Consider the following 16,395-nt stretch of genomic DNA (forward strand, 5'->3'; position numbering starts at 1 on the left):
AAAAAGAAGAGGCTCGTTGGTGAAGTGGTTAACTTTATGGCAAAACATTAAAAGCACTATAAAAATACAACTCGCACGTTCAGGAAAAGGCATATTGCGGACGTTTAACCAGCGAAACGTAAGTTTATTTAACCCTTCCTAAGATCCGTTTAACTACCCCAAAAAAAAAAAAAAACTATTTGGCATGGGAGAACCGCTTTAAGAGTTTCAATTTGTATGCAATCAGGCAGACCCTTGCACTACATGGTTTTGGTAAATCTGAAGACAAAAATCTGCAGAAAAGCTAAATGTCCTAATTGTATTTCCTCGTGTCAGCTGCGTATTTGCATATAAAACGCTTGAAACGTGTAAACGCATTCAGGCATGTCACTTGACATGCCTATCGTTGATGCATGTTTAGATGCATTTACACTGCCAAGATTAGTTCTTTTGCAAAAGACACCACTGCGACGCGCTTGCAGTGAGGTTTTTCCCCCTGCCTCTAAACAAGTGTGCATGCACACATAGGCTAAAAAAGAGGGGTGCATAAAAAATAATGATGTCCCTAAAGGCAGTATTAAAAACAGTGCAAATGAGCCCTTAAGTGAGGTACTGTGTCGTTACTGCAGGCATAAATTACACACCCATAACAGTTTAACATGGTCAATAATGTCACTTTGGCCCTGTTCAAATCTGGTATTTTGGGATCTCGGGCAGAATCTGAGATTCTGCCAGCAATCCCAAATCGCATTGCAATAGAGGCAAAACACACCACATGCACATGCAGTGCAGTTTTGTTGCACAATAAATTACGTAGCAACCCACATAATGCAAAGCTAGTCACCCAAAAGAGGATCCTGCTCCTTTTTGAGTGACAAACCTAATGTGATTTGGTTTGGTGCAATTGCAACAAATCGCAGCAAAACTGTACATTTGGGTACCATTAATTTTCAATGGTATTTAAATGCAGTTTGATTTTGCATTGGGAATGAAATGCACCAAAACATGCTTATACCTTTTTCCACTATTGCAGCGAGATCCCAAAATTCCACATGTGAACTGGGCCTTAGGAAACTATATTACACATACAGAAACTTGCGATTTAAAAACCAAAATGGGGAAATACAAGAACAAAAAAGGTGGATTATGGTTATGATGGGCTATTTTGAAGCACTGTGTTAAGAATAAATAGACAATATAAATAGCATGGTAGCAACAACATAATCCAGCCATGATGATTGCACCTATTAGGCTCCATTGACACCTCCGCGACAAGATACGCCGCGTACGCGGCGTATTTTGCCGCGAGTGTGTAACTTTTTTTTTTTAACAAAGCCTTGCCATTGCTTTGTATGGTCGAACGCCAATGCCGCCTGAAAAAAAGGGTCCGGGACTTTTTTTCAGGCGGCAGGCGCACGGCGTCTATGAGATGTGAACCATCTCCATAGACAGTAATGGGAATTCTCCCCTCTAGCGGCACAAGCGTCCGGCGTTTTGTCGCCTAGATGTGAATGGGCTCTTATAGCCAATTTTATGTAAAAAAAAAAAAATATTTAGAAAAAAAAAATCAACAATTTGCAGCTTACTGCAAAACAGGCTCGACTTACCTAGTAAAAGAAAAAAATCCCCAGGTCAGACACAGAACTCCTAAAGCCAGGGGGGGTTGTAATATTCAAAACAGCACCCAGAGATATTAAAGTTGTACATTTTCCAGCTTCAGCTCTAACTTGCTGGCCACCAATGTAATCAACACCCGCCCTGACCAACAGGAATACACAGGTAGTAACTATGCCAGTTCTGGTTATGGTTTGCATAAAAGAGTATCCAATGTCTTAGGCGTCCTGGGGTGCTCTGAAGTAAACATCTGATGCTTGCTCTAAAGACCTGGGGTCCCTTTACCGGGTAATGTGAACTTGAAAAAGTTCCATTTATCTTTTAATAAAAACAGAAAGTCAGTAGGGTTAAAGCAGATGTAGGAGCACAGTTTCATGTAGTTTACAACCAGTGTCATGGCTAAAACAGTGCAGAGGCATTTGATTTGTTAATGTTAAGATGTCTTGTTCATTTATATTCAGTTTGTTCTTAAACATACTGCATCTAATGGTTAATAGGTAAATTGGCAAATATTTTGAGGAAGAAAAAAAAAAAAAAAAGGAGACTTTTCACTATTAAAATACACGCTGTTCATCAGCTCCTTCGTGTTAGTTTAGGATAATCTGCATTGTGGTTCCTCCGTGCCGTTTAGACACAGCTGAACATCTAATATGTTCAGAGGGCCTGGAAGACTTGCCATGAGTTAGGAAAATCAGCAAAAAATACTGCTGTGCTATCAACAACACAATCTGCATTTAAAAGGGACTATAGTTGCCCCACATTCACATACAATAACCAACTAAACATATTTAACCCACAAAAATATTGCAGCTAAAAGCGCGAGAACTTTACTATCAAAACGAGTCCTACGAATAACTACACTTTGACTTGGGTTTAAACATTTGTACACACATTTACCATGATAATACATAAGTGGCAGACAAAGGCAGAGAAACCTCAGAATCAAAATACAGAAAAATAAGCCACAGTTATACAGAACATATTAAATCATGCTTACTTAAAGGAAAAAGTACATAGGGTTGCAAAGTCAAAATACAAATGCACAGGGAGTTTAAAAGTTGGAAAATAATAAATACATCCACATACCTTCTACTTTTGGAATTGCCAGAGATTGTAAATCCGCAAAGCATGATAGAAAAGAAAATGCAGGTAAATCAGGAGGGGATATTTTTGGTAAATTATGTTTCATCAGTCTAGAAGACGGCATGCATTTTTATAGCATGTCAGATTCAAGGCTACATTTTAAAAAGGACCTTACTAAAGCAAAGTGCAAAAGCAACTGAAAGGCACTTCCTTTCCTGATCATTACAATAAACTGCTAGCTTAAATATCAATGTGCCAGTCTTTGGAAAAAAATCGCAAAAAGACATGTCACATACACAAAATATACAAACGTTCTACTTTGTTTAGAACCAAACAAGGTAGAACAAACTCTCCTGCTCACAAATCATTTACAACACACTGGAATCTATGTTGCAAATTACGCTCCTAGGCATTTTAAAATGCATGCGACGCTTACACTTTTTAACCATAAAAATTACCTGGCTGTCCACAACAATCAGAATAGGTTTCTACAAATTTAAAACGACAGTTGCACCCCATCACCTCTTTTTTGCACAGTCTGTCAAGGAAAAAACATTGCTGTGGGTAAAGTGGATGTACCTATGGTCTGCAGCAGCTTCAAAGTATCATTATGGCCAAGGTTGCTCTGATGGGCAACACTTGCAGGTTGTCACCTCTTGTCCACATGATCACACATTCCTACTGACCGATTACCAGGGCTCAAGTCCTGCGGGAACGCGTGGGAACGGAGTTCCTGCACTTTTTTCACAGCAGGAACTCGGTTCCCTTTGCAGGACTAGAGCAGCCGAGCCGCCCGAGCCAATCTTTCACCAAGCGGCAATGCCCAGCTCGAGTCACTGTCAGGGGCAGGCGAACCTTAGTTATCCTTTGTTACTGGCCGCTTCCTGTATATGAATTCATCGGGTAGTGTGCGGGCATTCCGTCACTTCCTCGATGCCGCAATGTCTCCTGGGAGCTTTTGTCATTGTTCCCAACATTGCGGCATCTAGGAAGTGACGGAATACCTGCACATTACCCAATGAATCCATATACAGGAAGTGGCCAGTAACAAAGGATTACCAAGGTACAGTGGATCGGAAAAAAAAAACAAAAAACATGCGGTTTAGTAATTATGTATACGAGTATCATTTTTTTATTTTTTTTTTGGTGGGGGAGTGGATCTTGGGTGGGAGTTCCCACACTTTTTTCCCCAGGACTTGACCCCTGCCGATTACTATGATGGTGACCTCACAGGCAACTAAATTGACCAGTAGGCTAGGAAAGCTTCCTCACCACCAGGATGTGCCACAGCTTTGCCTGTCAGAAAAGCTAGAGATTTGGCAGTAACTGCAGGGTCCTTAAAAGGTGTTGTAAAGGGTATTTTTTTTATTAAAATACTAAACCTGGTATACTACCTGCTCTGTGCAATAGTATTGCACAGAGCAGCCCAGAACCCCCTCTTGGCTTCTCCCGTGTGTGACCATTGGAAGCCGCTTACTATGGTGGCATACCTTTAGAAACTCTCCCGAGCCAGATTGTGCATGTCCATTGACACAGTGCAGCTCGGCCCTACCCCCTGCTTACAGAATTTGATTGACAGCAGCAGGAGCCAATGACTCTCACTGCTGTCTGAGCCTCTGAGACACACAAGCGCCACTGCATACAAGCATAGCCCTGGATCAAGACAGGACTTTAACCACCACTTGACCACCGCCCCATGTCAAAAAGACGTCCTGTTTTTAAAGTTGAATATCTCGATAACGGCAGCAGCTGCTGCCACAACCGAGATATTCATCTTTTCAGGGGGCGGTGGTGTACACGATAATCGCCGATAATACGCGAGATCGCCGTTATCGGTGGCGGGAGAGGGCCTCCCCCCCCTCCCGCCGCTCTCCGCCGCTTACCGGAGCCGTCGGTAGCGGCGGAGGGGATCGGATGTGTCCGGCAGCTGAGCGGGGACGGGACTGAAGGAGAAATCTCCTTCACCCGTCCTCATAGCTCTGCTGGGCGGAAGTGACGTCAAAACGTCAGTCCCGCCCAGCCTCTTAAAGAAACATTTTTTTTTTTGTCATTTTATTTTTATTTTTTATTTTTTTGCATTTAAGTCTAATTATGAGATCTGAGGTCTTTTTGACCCCAGATCTCATATTTAAGAGGACCTGTCATGCTTTTTTCTATTACAAGGGATGTTTACATTCCTTGTAATAGGAATAAAAGTGATACATTTTTTTTTTTTTTTTTCAGTGTAAAAAATTATAAAAATAAATAAAAATAAATAAGAAAACCCAAAAAATTTTTTTAAAGCGCCCCATCCCGACGAGCTCGCGCGCAGAAGCAAACACATACGTGAGTAGCGCCCGCATATGAAAACGGTATTCAAACCACACAAGTGAGGTATCGCCGCGATCGTTAGAGTGAGACCAATAATTCTAGCCCTAGACCTACTCTGCAACTCAAAAAATGCAACCTGTAGAATTTTTTAAACGTCGCCTATCGAGATTTTTAAGGGTAAAAGTTTGACGCCATGCCACGAGCGGGCGCAATTTTTAAGCGTGACATGTTGGGTATCATTTTACTCGGCGTAACATTATCTTTCACAATATATAAAAAAATTGGGCAAAATGTATTGTCTTATTTTTTAATTCAAAAAAGTGATTTTTATCCAAAAAAAGTGCGCTTGTAAGACCGCTGCGCAAATACGGTGTGACAAAAAGTATTGCAATGACTGCCATTTTATTCCCTAGGATGTCTGCTAAAAAATATATATAATGTTTGGGGGTTCTGATTAATTTTCTAGCAAAAAAATTGTGATTTTCACATGAAGGAGAGAAGTGCCAGAATTAACCCGGTGGGCAAGTGGTTAATGCAGGGAATTCATTAGGCAAACAAAATCTAGCCTTTTGAATCACTGTAAGGCTGCTGCAGGTGGCATGTACAAGCTTTTCAAAATTCTATTTTCTAATGCAAATCTCTCTGAAGCCCAGAGTCTCTTTATAGTTATGTACTACCATATATCATGATTAACAGATTTTGGTTGGAAAGGTCTTAAAAAGGGACTTAACAGAAACGCTATTTTGCCCTCTCACAACAAAGCTCTATGGTGGGCTATATAAATGGCCACACCTCATCACAAGCATCCTCATGTACACGTGTGCTGCTTAGGAATGACAGGCATGTGTGACCAGCTGTTAGAATACATAACAGTAAATACACACTATGGAAATTAAGGTTTAACGAGGCTTGCTGATTTTACCAAAGAGCCCTAACATTAGCAACTTACACAACATGTCAAAGAAACTATATGCAGAAAAAATATATAATGGCAATAGCTAAAGTAGAATTTCAGATTTCAGTTCAATTTACATAGTTGGAGCCAAATCTGGCCCAAACCAACCATTTTTATTATCAATTGATGAAGCAGCTGCACTGCAATGTCCTGTAGTAGCATTTGCTACATACAGTACGCAGCATTGCATTCCACAGCAGCATAGTTGGCTTCCCGCCTGCTTGCATAACAAAAAAAAAAAAAAAAGTCAGCCTGAATGCTCCCTCGCCATTTAGGACACGTTTTTATCTATGAACACAAGTGCTCCATCACTTACCGGAGCCGTCAGCAGCAGCAATCGTGCTGGGTATGGATTTGAGTGAGGGCAAGATAGCCCCCACCTGTCTCCATACCATAGCAGGGCGGAAGCGACGTCAAAACGTCACTTCCACCCATACCTCTTAATCACTTAAGGACCGCCTAGCGCCGATATACGCCGACAGAATGGCACGGCTGGGCACAATCACGTACCTGTGCCCAGCCGTGGGTCCCAGGGCGTGCGCCCGTGACCCGCGGGACCCGTGAACCCGATCGCCGCCGGTGTCCCGCGATCGGTCACAGGAGCTGAAGAACGGGGAAAGGTGTGTGTAAACACTCCTTCCCCGATCTTCACATTGGCAGTGTCACTGATCGTCTGTTCCCTGATATAGGGAGAGACGATCAGTGATGTCACAAGTCAAGTCCAGCCCCGCCCCCCTACAGTTAGAAACACACATGAGGTCACACTTAACCCCTACAGCGCCCCCTAGTGGTTAACTCCTAAACTGCAATTGTCATTTTCACAGTAATCAATGCATTTTTATAGCACTTTTTGCTATGAAAATGACAATGGTACCAAAAATGTGTCAAAATTGTCCGATGTGTCTGCCATAATGTCGCAGTCACCAAAAAAACAAAAACGCTGATCACCGCCATTGGTAGAAAAAAAAACATTATGTAAACGCTATAAATTTTGCACAAACCAATCGCTTATTGCGATTTTTTTTTAGCAAAAATAGGTAGAAGAATACGTATCGGCGTAAACTGGGGGAAAAAAATTATATATTTTTTGGGGATATTTATTATAGCAAAAAGTTAAAAATAGAGTTTTTTTTCAAAAATGTCGCTCTATTTTTGTTTAAAGCGCAAAAAACAAAAACCGCAGAGGTGATCAAATACCACCAAAAGAAAGCTCCATTTGTGGGAAAAAAAAGGATGCCAATTTGGGAGCCACTTCGCACGACCGCGCAATTGTCAGTTAAAGCGACGCAGTGCCGAATCGCAAAAAGGGGCCTGGTCCTTTACCCCGGCCGATTTTTTCTATTTTTGAAATAGTATGTTGCACAAGGGCATGGCAATGCATATTACATATAAGATTGTGAAAAACAAGGCCCGCAAATACCTTTTATTAACCATTGTTTTTTTTCTCTCCTGAGTGAATCCTTATCTGACGACACTTCCGCCCTTCCCGATTCCCTATTTTAAATCTCACGCATGCGCCGTAAACAAGCCTCGATGTCGATTGCTGTTACCGCAGCAACCATGATACACGGCAATGAATGTTCATTCACACGGGGGGGGGGGGGGTATCAGGAACAGGGGAAGCTCTCTCACAAAGCTCGATCACATTCAGTGCCGGAAAGAATGAAAATGAAAACCGGCAAACTTCAGATGCCGGTTTTGCGGGGCTACAATGCGCAATTGCGGGGACATCATCAAAACTAAAAATACTATTTTAGAGCCAATGACGGCGGTGAGTACACTTTCACAGGCAGCGATCAGCCACTTTAAGTGGTTAAAGGGCTAAATTTATTTTTGTAATTTTTTCAAATGTCCAGAACTCATGTATCGGCCGGCATTGCCAGAATATGTGGTCAAAATCAGCAGGATTGGAAGTACAGAGCCAGCATTCCTCAGCGCCAGTGCCGTAAATGCTGGCTATTCTTGCTGGGGTATAGTAAACCCTGTGTAGTAGCTTAAATTGGATAAACCTATCCCGAGTAACACCAGATCCCCGAACAAGTGATCTCACATATCATCCCAGTCACCCCCCCCCCCCCCCCAAATCTGGTATTAAAGCACTCCATGTGTCCCTCCCTACATTTGCTAAGAATTTTTGGCCTTTCCACAAATTTTTTATATACTTCCGACAAAGGTTTATGTAGGGCTTCATTGCACAATTGCTCCAAAGGAGAGGACCTAAGCTCCAGTGTGTCTAAACTGTGTTATGAACGCTTGTCTCAGCTGAATATAGCGGAAGTACAAATTTGGCAAACCGTGCTCATCTTTAAGTTTATTGAAAGTAGTTTCCTTCCCTCCACTATATGATTCAGTTGTTTAATGCCCATTCGAGCCTAGATGATTGGGTCTGGTATTGCACCCAAATGGGGTAGTCTGGGGTTAAACCACAAGGGGGTGTCTGGTGACCACACCCCATTAGCAGATTTCATCAACACCTGTGCCCTGTCCCATGCACAAACAGTGACACGCATCGAGCCAGTCAAAGATGACGATGCTTGAGAACCCCTACATACCAGATAATACAGACTCTCGTAGGATCCCATAAGGGCTGCTTCCAGCACAGTTGCTGCATCCCCATCATCTCTTAATAACAAACGTCTAGCAACCATTTGCCCCGCTATAAAATATTTGAAAAGGTTCGGCAAGGCCAGTCCACCCTGTACCAAAAGGTTCCTGCAGTGTACAAAGACTAATCCTGGGGTGTGCTGTGGACCATAGGAAGGACCCGAACAGGCTGTTCACACGCCTAAAGAACGAGCAGGGGACCCAAATTGGATAGTTTTGTAGAAAGTACAAGAATACCGGCAGAATCTTAATTTTTTAAAGGTTGACCCTTCCAATCAGGGAGAGTGGAAGATGTCTCCAGGCATCTAGCTGTATTTTAACCTTGGCCAGAAGTGGGAGTAGATAAAGTGACATGAAATCGCCTACTCTGGAAGATATATGAATGCCAAGATTTTGAAATTCAGATACCCAAGATATGGAAACTACTTTTGGTGCCAGGGCCTGGGCACCCGTGTCAATGGCCATCACATTGGATTTTTCCCAATTCACGCGTAGCCCTGTGCACCGGGCAAAATTACCTAAGATCTAGAACACTGCCTCTAGATATGGTCCTGGGTCTTGTAGGAAGAGAAGCATGTCGCCTGCGTACAGGGCAGTGCATTCCTGAATGCTGCCCACCTCTAATGCCCTCACATCTGGCAAGTTTTTTAGAGCTATGGCTAGGGGTTCGATCACTAGCTCAAATAAGGATGGCGAAAGAGGGCACCCGACGCGTTCCCCTACCCACCACAAACTGAGGTGAAACGGGCGCGCTGACCTTAAAAGCCGTCTTGGGTCTACTGTAAAGGAGATCCATGTCAGAAAAACATCCCCAAACCCCATACATCTTAGCACCGCAGACATGCAATGCCAGTCCATGGAATCGAAGGCTTTAGCCATGTCAAGGGACACCACCACCTTAGCCCCGGAGTTAACATGGTCAATCTGTAGGTGTGCGAACAGCATGCGAAGGTTAGTGTCCTTAAGACTTCTGGGGAATGAAGCCTGTTTGATCTATGTCCACCAGGGTAGTGATAACCCGCAACAGCCTTGTGGCCAATATCTTTGTCAGAATCTTAAGGTCCCGATTTAAGAGTGCTATAGGTCTACATGAGGAACAGAATAAGGTTTGTTGCCCAGTTTGGGCAGAAGAATTACCTGAGCCTCCGATAGAGTCAAGAAGAAGTTTATTTTCTAAACAGAAAAGAAACAGGGCACCAAGCCTTGGGACCAGAGCCTCCAGATGTAACATATACCATTCTATACAAGGCTCTAATAGCAGTTTCAATCTTTCTTGGTTATCTCAGCCTCCAAACCATACCCATCCGTCTCAGACAGAACATGAATATTTAGAGAAGACAATGTTTCCAATGCTTCCTGTGCACTGTAAGCAGGGATAGGAGCATATAATGCTTTGTAATATTCCACAAACTTATCCAAAATGTCAGTTGGATCCACGAGGATGTATGTTTGTCTGCAGTCTCTGTTCAGCCACTAAAATAGCTAGTAACTTCCCATTGTTATCACCTTGTTCAAAGATGAACTCAGCCCTTTTTGCCCAAGAAAACTTCTTGCGGAAATTCAGTAAAAAGAGCAAAACACCAACATTTTGGCGAGCCTCCAATAAATATAGGTACGTGACATCCGACTGGTTACTTGCATGAGCAAGTTCGAATCCAAGGTGGCACACAATATAACATTTAAGTCACCTGCTATCAGAAGGGGGAGATGCATGAAGGGAGCCAACTTGCATAGATCATACAACACCAGAAATGGGGGAGGAACAGAGGTTCACCAACGCCATCTTATGCAAGTATAGATCAGCAATAACAATCAGGAACCGACCTCTTGGGGGTAGAGATGACTTGATGGATGGAACAGGGAGCCGCCTTACTGATTAAAATACCCCCTGGCATAGGTGCAGTACGTAGCATGCAGTGCACACTGAATCCAGGATCTGCGCAAGGTCAGCACCCTGTTCCCATCCAAGTGCGTCTCCTGCAAAATTAAGTATTGGATCATCAAGGCTTGGCGGAATTTATTATTTAAGCCTCGGACATTCCAAGATCCCAAACAGTTGACCCCGCCATGAGCATATATTAACATAACACAAGGTGTGCAGTACACCAGCATTGTGGGTAGAGATGACAAAGAGACCCACATAGGCGGTAAGTGGACCAGTGTATAGAAGCAACCAAGGGACCAGTATGAAACATTGCACATTCCCTGAAAACAAGTCCCCATTCCTATTTAACTCCATGCTGCAGTGCAAGGAAAAAAATGGGGGGGGGGGGGGGGGGAGACATGTACACGCAGCTTGTTCCCAAAACTTGTCTCAAAACAGTGAGAAAGCGCGACCACAAAAAAAGTCCAAAACAAACACGAAAAAAAAGTGCAAAAAAGAAATTCCTGATTCCGCCAGTCTGGAAGACATAAATGTTAGTGCCACTGTCGCTTCATGTCTTTAAGACGTATACACTGTAGGATACCCCCCCCCCCTCTCCTTTAGGGGCATAGGATCCCTCTGTCTTTCAGTAAGTGTAATATCCCCACAGGAGAAACAATTTGGGATTATTTGGGGTGCAGTCCAGGCTGGGTATTGACATCAGTATAGCTAAAACTGTAAGGAGCATAAACTCCCAGCTCACCCCCCCTCCCAAAAAAGAAAAATCTTAAACAGTCCCACAATTGCAGGAAAAAGGGGATTTTTAATAACAGCTTACCTGTAAAAATCCTTTTCTTGTAGTACATCACGGGACACAGAGCAGCATAGCCATTACATATGGGTTATATAGTGTACCTTCAGGTGATGGACACTGGCACTCTCCGACAGGAAGTTCCCTCCCTATATAAACCCCACCCATAGTGGGAGTACCTCAGTTTTGTAGCAAGCAATATGCATCCCAAAAAATTCCCCATAAGAGGGGTGGGAGCTCTGTGTCCCGTGATGTACTACAAGAAAAGGATTTTACAGGTAAGCTGTTATTAAAAATCCCCTTTTCTTTATCTTACATCACGGGACACAGAGCAGCATAGCCATTACATATGGGATGTCCTCAAGCAATGCTCCATGAGGGGAGGGAAACAACCAGATAAAGAAACCAAACAGGAGGTGCCACCGGACAAGAGGAGTTTAAACAGCGACCTGGAGGACCGCCTGCCCAAAAGCTGAATCAGCGTTCCTCCTGATGTCCATTTGATAACATTTTGCAAATGTGTGGACAGACGACCAGGTCGCTGCCCTGCAGACCTGAGCCATAGAGACCTGGTGATATGCTGCCCAGGAGGCACTCACAGCTCTAGTGGAATGAGCTTTAACCGACAAGGGTGGATTTTTCCCATTCAGGCCATAGGCTTGTATAATTGTCTGCCAAATCCACCTTGAAATAGTGGCTTTAGACGCTGCCTGGCCCTTTCTGGGGCCCTCTGGCAGAATGAACAAGACGTCCGTCTTACGAATCTGAGCTGTAGTTTTCAAGTAAATCTTAACAGCTCTAACTACATCCAAGGAATGTAGTAATCTCTCTTCCTTAGAAGAGGGTTTAGGAAAAAATGGAAGAATCAAATCTTGATTAAAGCGGGGGTTCACCCTATTTTTTTTATTTTACCATAAAATCAGGCATTGTAGCGCGAGCTACAGTATGCCTGTCCCGAATTTTTTACCCCCGTACTCACCTTGTTCTCGTAGATTGAAGATACCGGGGAATGGGCGTGCCTATGGAGACGGAGGATGATTGACGGCCGGCTCTGGCGCGTCACGCTTCTCCGGAAATAGCCGAAATAGGCTTGGTCTTCACGACGCGTGCGCATAGCCTGTGCGCAGGCGCCGTGAAGAGCCGAGACCTACTCCGGCTGTCTTCGGGGAGAGTGACGTGCCAGGGCCGGCCGTCAATCATCCTCCCTCTCCATAGGCACGCCCATTCCCCGCGGGAGCCGAAAAATACGATCTACGAGAACAAGGTGAGTCCGGGGTTAAAAAAATCGGGACAGGCATACAGTAGCTCGCGCTACAATGCCTGTCTCGATGGTAAAATGTGTCAGGGGGGGGTGAACTACCGCTTTAAGGTGAAAATTAGACACCACCTTGGGCAGGAAGGACGGAAGTGGCCGTAAAACGACCCTGTCCTTAATGCAGTAACAAATAAGGTGCCTTACATGACAAGGCTGCCAACTCCGACACTCTTCTGGCGGATGCCATGGCCAGCAGAAATACTAGTTTCCTAGTCAAAAGGACCAAAGGGATCTCAGACAACGGCTCAAAGGGCTGCCTTTGCAAGGCAGACAGAACCAAATTTAGATCCCAAGGATACAGGGGAGCTTTAATCGGGGGATTAACCCGAATAACCCCCTGTAAAAAAGACTTCATCAGAGAATGGGTAGCCAAAGGTCTTTGGAAAAAAACCGACAAGGCAGACACCTGCCCCTTGATTGTGCTAACCGCCAAACCTTTTTCCACTCCCAGTTGTAAAAATTCCAGGATTCTCCCAATGGCATATTTGCGGGGATGCCATTTCTTGGCCTCACACCAGGCGATATAGGCCTTCCACACCCTATAGTATATTAACCTAGAAACTGGTTTTCTTGCGTTTAATAAGAGTGGAAATAACCTGACCCGAAAGGCCTCTGTCTTTGAGAATCAGGGATTCAGTCGCCAGGCCGTTACATTTAGGGCCTGTAAGGCAGGGTGGAAGAACGGCCCTTGTGAGAGGAGGTCCGGACGTAGAGGGAGGAGCCACTAGAATTGTTGGCTTGTGATCCCTTTGAATTCTGTGAAGGAGACGGGGTAGCATCCGTAGCGGAGGGAAGGCATAAATCAGCGCAAACTGATGCCAAGGGCACACCAAGGCATCCGTCCCGCAAGCCAATGGATCCCTCGTTCGAGAGATAAACCTCGCTACCTTTGCATTGAATCTGGACGCCATAACGTCTACCTCCGGAGACCCCCATCTCCGGCAGATGTCCTGGAACACCTCGGGATGGAGGGACCATTCCCCTGGGGCCATCTGTTGGCGGCTGAGAAAATCCGCCTGCCAATTGTCCACCCCGGGGATAAAAATCGCCGAGATGCAGGGGACATGGGTCTCTGCCCAAGAAAAGATCCGATCTACCTCTCTCTGGGCTGCCTGACTCCTGGTGCCACCCTGGTGGTTTATGTAAGCCACGGCAGTGGCATTGTCGGATTGTACCCTTACTGGGGAGCCCTGCAAAATCTCCGTCCAGCCCAAAAGAGCCAACCGAGCCGCCCGGATCTCCAAGACGTTTATGGATAGGGCTGATTCTGCCCTTGACCATTTCCCCTGTTGGGTTAATCCGTCTAGGACTGCACCCCAGCCTGATAAACTGGCATCCGTGGTTACTATCCTCCAAGAGGGGGGGCTGAACGATCTTCCCTTCAGAAGATTTTTCGGGACTAATCACCAGCACAGACTCTGTCTTACCGCATAGGGAAGAGAAATGGGAAGATCCAAGGCCTGGGGCTTTTTGTCCCAGGCTGAGAGAATCGCTCACTGTAACCTCCGGGAATGGATCTGGGCGTAGGGCACAGCTTCGAAGGTGGCCACTAGTTTCCCTAACAGGCGCATGCAGAGGCGTATGGACGGCTTTGTGTTGCTTAGAATCACTTGGATCAATTCCCTTATCGAATCTACCTTGGACTGGGGGAGAAAGATCCTTTGCTGTCTTGTATCTAGAATCAAACCTAGATATTCCAACCTCCTTGTGGGCTGCAAGGCTGATTTGTCCCGGTTTAGAACCCAACCCAGGGACTCTAGGCAGTTCACTACCAGCAACACCGCCTGATTTAAGCCGGCCGCAGAGTGGTCGACTACCAAAAGGTCGTCTAAGTAAGCCATAACCAGAATGCCCTGTTCCCTTAGGATGGCTAATACAGGGGCCAGGATTTTCGTATAAACCCGAGGAGCCGTGGCTAGCCCGAACGGAAGAGCCACGAATTGGTAATGCCGATGGTTTAGGGCGAACCGCAGGAACCTGTAATGCCCGGGAAAAATTGGAACGTGCAGGTAAGCATCCTTGATATCGATGGAGGCCAAAAACTCCCTTCCTTTAAGGGCGGCAACCACCGAGCGAATGGATTCCATTTGGAAGGAACGGACTCTTAAAAAGCGGTTTAATAACTTAAGGTCCAGTATAGGCCTGACATCGCCGTTTGGCTTCGGGACAATGAAGAGGTTTGAGTAAAACCCTTGTCCCTGTTCCCCTGCTGGTACTTCCACAATCACTCCTTGAGATAGGAGACGATCTAGGGTGGCCAGAAGCGAAGCTTTCTTTCGAGGGTCGCCTGGAAGACTTGACGCCTGAAAGTGAGGAGGGGGGAATTCCCGAAACTCCAGCTTGTATCCCTGAGCCACTGAGGACAGAACCCACTGGTCGGTAATTCTGGCCCTCCATAACTCCGAGAAGAACCGGAGCCTTCCCCCCCACCCGAGAGAGTGGGGGCACCCCTTCACAAGGCTGACTTAGGGGCAGCCTTAACCGGCTTGCGATTCCAAGGTCTCTTGTTCCCTGCAGCTTGCCCCTGTGGCCTGTTTGCAGATGCGCGTCCAGGAGGCCGTCGATACTGCCTAGAGGCTGAGGGCCCTGGAACTGGAGAGGTTGGACGCTTAAAAGAGGGACCCCGGAATCTTTTCTTAACCGGCAAGAGGGTGCTCTTACCACTAGAGATCTTTTGTATGTATTTGTCAAGATCTTCTCCAAACAATCTCTCTCCCTGAAAGGAGAAACCAGTAAGGAGTTTCTTGCAGGGGGTTTCTTCAGACCAGTTTTTCAACCATAGTAATCTCCTCATGTGAACCAGAAACAGGGATAGACGAGAAGCTTGTTGGATCGAATCCTTGATAGCGTCTACCGCGAAACATAAGGCTCTAGATAGGTCGGCCAGCTCCTGAGCCTGTTGAGCTGGGAGGTCCTTTAGGGCCTGCTTTGCCTGGTCCTTTAACCACTTGCCGACCGCCCACCGTCGTTATACGTCCTCACTTTAGAGATGAATATCTCGGTAACGGTAGCAGCTGCTGCCACAATCGAGATATTCATCTCTTCTGTGGGCGGCCGTGTTAACGATAATGTCGGTCTCCGCGGCGAATTCGCCGCAAGATCGCCGTTATCGGTGGCGGGAGAGGGGCCCCCCCCTCCCGCCGCTCTCCCGCGCCCTCCGCCGCTTACCGGAGCCGTCGGTAGCGGCGGAGGAGATCGCGACCATCCGGGTGGTGAGCGGGGACGAGACTGAAGGAAAAATCTCCTTCGCCCGTCCCCATAGCTCCGCTGGGCGGAAGTGACGTCAAAACGTCAGTCCCGCCCAGCGTCTTAAAGAAACATTTTTTTTTTTTGTCATTTGAAAAAATGACATTTCCAAATTTTTTATTTTTTTTTTGCATTTAAGCCCAAATATGAGATCTGAGGTCTTTTTGACCCCAGATCTCATATTTAAGAGGACCTGTCATGCTTTTTTCTATTACAAGGGATGTTTACATTCCTTGTAATAGGAATAAAAGTGATAATTTTTTTTTTTTTTTCTTTCAGTGTTAAAAATTCTAAAATAAATAAAAATAAATGCGAAAAGCAAAAAAAAATTTTTTTAAAGCGCCCCGTCCCGACGAGCTCGCGAGTAGAAGCGAACGTATACGCGAGTAGCGCCAACATATGAAAACGGTATTCAAACCATACAAGTGAGGTATCGCCGCGATCGTTAGAGCGAGAGCATTAATTTTAGCCTTAGGCCTACTCTAACTCAAAAAATGCAACCTGTAGAATTTTTTAAACGTCGCCTATCAAGATTTTTAAGGGTAAAAGTTTGACGCCATGCCACGAGCGGGCGCAATTTTTAAGCGTGACATGTTGGGTATCATTTTACTCGG

At 45.3% G+C, this 16,395-nt stretch overlaps 1 protein-coding gene across 14 annotated transcripts in view; it reads right to left on the minus strand.

Moving 5' to 3' along the window:
* The window catches only part of ELAVL2 (ELAV like RNA binding protein 2), a 321,877-nt gene that overhangs the window by 210,933 nt on the left and 94,549 nt on the right, over positions 1–16,395 (minus strand). For 7 of the 14 annotated variants that reach the window (XM_040358837.1, XM_040358789.1, XM_040358764.1 and 4 more), the window contains one exon: positions 2,680–2,685. The exons of the other annotated variants lie outside the window; for them this stretch is intronic. In XM_040358837.1, the coding sequence (XP_040214771.1) occupies positions 2,680–2,685 (6 nt within the window). The remainder of the gene's footprint in view (positions 1–2,679; positions 2,686–16,395) is intronic. 14 annotated transcript variants of the gene reach the window in all.

The sequence above is a fragment of the Rana temporaria genome, chromosome 1 (assembly GCF_905171775.1).
Source record: "Rana temporaria chromosome 1, aRanTem1.1, whole genome shotgun sequence".
NCBI lineage: Eukaryota > Metazoa > Chordata > Amphibia > Anura > Ranidae > Rana > Rana temporaria.